The sequence below is a fragment of the Acanthisitta chloris genome, unplaced genomic scaffold (genome assembly GCF_000695815.1).
Source record: "Acanthisitta chloris isolate BGI_N310 unplaced genomic scaffold, ASM69581v1 scaffold13195, whole genome shotgun sequence".
In the NCBI taxonomy this organism is placed as follows: Eukaryota; Metazoa; Chordata; class Aves; order Passeriformes; family Acanthisittidae; genus Acanthisitta; species Acanthisitta chloris.
Window position 1 is genome coordinate 27,310 of NW_008675411.1, and position 4,868 is coordinate 32,177.

Sequence of the window (4,868 nt, forward strand, 5' to 3'; positions counted from 1 at the left end):
AATGGGACATGCCTGTCAGGAGAAGTTTAAGAACTGAAGTAGCTACACGGAAAAATTTTGGTTTTTGTGTAACATGCACTACTAGCATGATGACGTTGTTGCCATTGATGCAGAAGCTAAACACTCCTTTATGTTTTGCTTTTTTCCCCAGGCTTCCAAGTAAGGGCAGGTTAAGGAATGGTGTTGGGGTGCATTAGTAGCTTGGTAATTCATTGTCGCTTATTAACTTGCACTTGGAGCAGAGAGGCAGGGCAGGTGAAAACTCATAGTCCTTCCATAAGGCTCTTTACCTTTAAAGGCAAAGTCCATATGGTTAGCATTGTTTCTCACAGAATCAAGCATGTATGATGTGAAAGGATTTGTGGCTTGGACACAGAAGTGACTTATCTTCAGAGAGAAAGGTATGGCTTTTTTACTTAGGGGCAGCTAATAAGCATCAATTGTCCTGAGATAAAATGTAAGGATGGGAGACTTCTGTTTTAATATTAGTTAAACCTGCCAAGTCAGACAAATGAGAAGGTAGGACTTAATTTACTGTGTTTACATTGTGATAAATCTACAATGCTTGATCTTTGATATGTTTTTCTCTCAGAATAAGTGATATTTATTACTTAATCCCAAACCATGCCTTATTTTTTTCTAGAATATGGATACAAATTCATATGTAAAAGACTCTGAAGCTCTTGCTGAAATGTTGAAAACCTACTACTTTTTATATAATGAGAATGTTGATATACTGTCATAATAGTTGAGTAAATTAGTTTAGAAGGGATCACTGGAGATCATGTCCAATCTGACCTCCACTCAAAGTAGGGCCAAATCTGAAGCTAAATCAGGTTGCTACTCATGCAAACCACCAATACTCTGAAACAGTTTGTGGCTTTTGATTTATTTGACTGTAAGGGTGACCTGTAGCTTCAATGACATCATTACAATCTTTGCCATTTTTAAGAGCAATTCTTTACTAGGTCAGTGGTTGTTTTTGCCAATGATTTAATGAGGTCAAGATGAGACCTGGAGGTTTCAGCGTATTGGTTTCTTTTTTTTCTAGTTGTAGCTATACTTAAGATGAAAGATCCCTTTTGAAAGCCTTACCAATATACACCTGATAGTGAACCAAAAACTAGTAACATCAAAGTATAAAAATGGTAAGCTTTCAGTCAAAGAGGCAGCACGATAGAAACAAATAGTTTCTATAGCCTTTATTAAACATTTGGACTTGCCAATTTACTTTGCAGACTGTAACTGCAGTAATTGTACGTTGTCCTTTCCCAGCTGTAACTAAGGTCATAGATACCAGAGTAAATATTAATAAAAAATGAAAGCAGAATAGCAAAGGGGGAAACAGTGGTTGTACTGTCAAGCCATAAGAATTTGCTCAGGCAGAAAGGCACTTTTGAAAAATTCTTTGTGAGTGGCAATGCAGGAAGATACATACCATGAAGTTTGTGTAACTGACCATTGTGAGCTGAATTAAAGGTTTGGTGTAACCAGGATTGCTAGAACTTGGATTTGCTGTTTTCTTTTTAAGCCTGACTCCTGTGCCATTCCAGATTGGGAGATATGTATAGGAGAAATACTAAGTTTAAAAGATACTCCAGATACTAAAAGTAATTTTTGATGTCTTGGTTTGCTTGTTGACAGTCATTTGCTTTGCTGCTTTGACGTAATTCATCGCTAACTTCCTTCAGAGATAGTAATATATCCTGTATCTTAAAATACTAACCAGGAATTGCTTTTTGGTTTATGTTTATAGCCGTCGGTCTGGCCAGTATACAATGAACCATGACCACTCCAAGAAGATCCTTGATGGAGCATCGTTTGACCGCTCAGGATCCCAGGACTCCTTGGATGAACTGTCTATGGATGACTACTGGAAAGAACTTGAAAACATCCATGAAACCAGAGGAAATAATCATGAGGAACGAGTATCACTTGTAGTGAAAGAGCCAGATGGTAATGAAATCTGTTTGTGTGAATGATCATCAGTTTGCTGATTTAGGGATTTTTCTTCAAGTCTTATTTGAAGAAATGGCACCCACCAAACACAAATCAAAAAAAGGAGGTCACTCTCCTGAACATCCACTATGAAAATTCTGTTGCCTCTGATCCACGTCACCAGAGCCAGGCAGTGCCCTGAGAGAGAGTTTTATTGGAGATAAGTAAAAGGCTTGTTTTCCTTTGAAAGGTATTTGCAGAATGTCAGAAAGGTGCCTGTACTTGCCAATCACAACAATTGAAGCTTTATTTGCAGTTTACTGTTAAACTAACTTAGCCTTTCGCTCTTTGTGTATGTTGTTCGTTATTGTAGCTGTTGTGGATAGAAACCTCACGCTTTAGAAGACAAGCCAATGATTAACCGGTTTAAGTTTAGTGAGTAACTTTCTATGCATGTAACTATTGTGACTGTTCAGTTGTATTATTTTTGTTTCTCAGAAGTATCAATTATAGGCCGCTCCTTAGGGCATGATCTTAGAGGTTGGGCAATTTCTTCTTTTTTGTCCTTTCAGACTAAAGAGGAGTAATGTCCTTAATTCCAGTCTTCTCTCAAATTATTTTTTAACAGTGCAGTATCTGCCTCTCTCACATTGTTACAGGAGAACTACGGTCTCAGTAAATTAAAATGGTGCGTTTTGCATTTTGGTATGGCTTCCACATGAGTAAGAAGAATGTGCTCTATGAGCTTTCAAAGGGATTTGCACTTCTGCCTTCCTAAGCGTTTTGAAATGTCACTGCTATTTACAAGTGCTCTGCAGAGCAAAATAACGTGGCCCCTGAAGAAAGCAGCAAGGCTCCGAGTCCCTGTGCCTAGGGAGCAAGGCATCTAATGGAGCTGTGAGACTTTCTCCAGAGCAGCAGAACCCATTGTTCTGCAGTGCATGACCCTCCTCTCTTACCCCAGCTCACTGATGTGGCTGTGCCTTTAGACTCTGCATCCCAAACCCCCCCACCATTTTTTTTTTTTTTTTTTATTAAAAATATATTTAGCCTTCTTCCTTCTAGTTACCACAGCTGACTCTGGCATGAAGCCCGAGTGAGTCAGCAGAGCAGAGTGAGCAGCTAGAGTGTATGTTGCTGTGCCTAATGTGTACCTTGCCTAATGTGCAGCACATTGCTTAGGTATGAGTCCTCCTGAATGTGTGGGATGCTGTACCTGGCTGATGGGCCTGCCTGGGCCGAGGCTCACTAGAAATGCAGCCATGCAAAGGCAAGGCAAGGGAGAGATGAGATGTACTTTGTTCATACCTGCTCTGGAGAATGGGTGAGCCCTTCTTTCAGCCCTGATAACAGAATCTGAGAGTTTTGTCAGAGGCTCAGTGTTTGGTTGCACAGCCATAGCAAAATTCATACTTAAAATTTTGTGTCTGTTTTCTGAACACTGTTGACATTCAGGAGCCCACTTGAGCATGCACTGGGCACAGTGGAAAACTGCAGGCAGTAGTGAAGTTGGCATGCCAGGTTTGGAGTACTTTTAGGTATCTAATAAATGGAAATGTTGCTTGAACATCTGAGAGGGTTGTTGGCATTCAGTGCAACCTTGGCTGCTGCAGTCAGAACTTAGTGTTTTAAAGAAAATATCATTAGAGAGATAGGGATTTCAAAAGTTTTGGCACTGGTGACAGTATTTAATAGCTTTCTTTTCTTTCATGTGCAGTGATCTGTCAATACATTATCAGCTGTAATACTAAAGCAAAAATTGTTTTGTGGGCTGTCATCAGGCTGGAGATCATGTCATAAAAACTGATGAAAAAATAGCATTAAGGGGACTCCTGTAGCCTGATTTGTCCTTCATTAAATTGAGCTAGTGGAGGGCTATAGGATTAATGTATCAAGAACAGTGGGCAGAACCACGTCAGTAAGGGAGCAAAAAAGATTGAGTATTGAACTAAAAATCAATGAAGCAACAATGATCAGAGGCTTTCAGTCTTCCTCATACACATTTATATCTAGGTACATTTATAAAATGGTGTATGATTTAATAGAAGTGCTGTAGATTATTCCAAAAATTGTCACATAACAATCTATATTGGATTAACTATTTTAAATACTTGGATATCATGTTAAACCTTCTGAAACTCTTAGGAAACAACTGTTTTGATATGTATGTAAGTTATGATAGTGTAAGTAATTGTTCTTAATTGTGTATCCCTTTAACACTTTCCCTGTGAATTGTGTTAACTATATCGTGTCATTAGCATCCAATGTGCTTGGCAGTACTTGAAAGCCCATCTTTACATCTTTTCCTCTTTAACTTGCTCAGAGGGAGAGCTGGAAGAAGAATGGCTGAAGGAGGCAGGTCTATCAAATCTGTTTGGAGAGAGCTCTGGCGACTCCCTGGAAAGCGTGGTGTTAATATCCACACTGACCCGAACCCAGAAAGCCGCAGTGGAAAAGCGAGTAGAGACTGTCACACAAACCATGAGGAAAAAAAACAAACAGCACCAGATTCCTGATGTCAGAGATATCTTCAGGCTACAAAATGACTCAAAAGGAAAAGTAAGTTCCTGTCTGTTGTTTTGTTTGATTGTGGTAGAGAGAAGAGAGGGACTCACAGAAGGAGTATGTCCAGAAGACCTGTGTCTGCACTTGGCCTTGTTAAACCTCATCCCCTTGGAATCAGCTCATCTCTCCAGCCTATCCAGGTCCCTCTGCAGAGCCCTCCTGCCTTCCAGCAGATCCACACTCCTCCCCCACCTTTGTGTCATCTGCAGCCTTGCTGATGCTGCACTCAATCCCCTCATCCAAATCATCAATAAAGATATTAAAGAGAACTGGGCCCAGCACTGACCCCTGTGGAACACCACTAATGACCGGCTGCCAACTGGATGTGGCACCATTCACCCCCACTCTCTGGGCCATCCAGGCCG

At 40.3% G+C, this 4,868-nt stretch overlaps 1 protein-coding gene across 1 annotated transcript; it reads left to right on the plus strand.

Annotated features, from left to right (window-relative positions):
• Window positions 1–1,763: 1,763 nt before the first annotated feature.
• Window positions 1,764–4,497, plus strand: LOC103803204 (rho GTPase-activating protein 18-like; the record flags this gene model as incomplete). Its single annotated transcript, XM_009075744.1, has 2 exons — window positions 1,764–1,956; window positions 4,262–4,497. Coding segments are annotated over exons 1-2 (414 nt in total), but the record flags the coding sequence as incomplete, so codon positions are not given.
• Window positions 4,498–4,868: the final 371 nt, after the last annotated feature.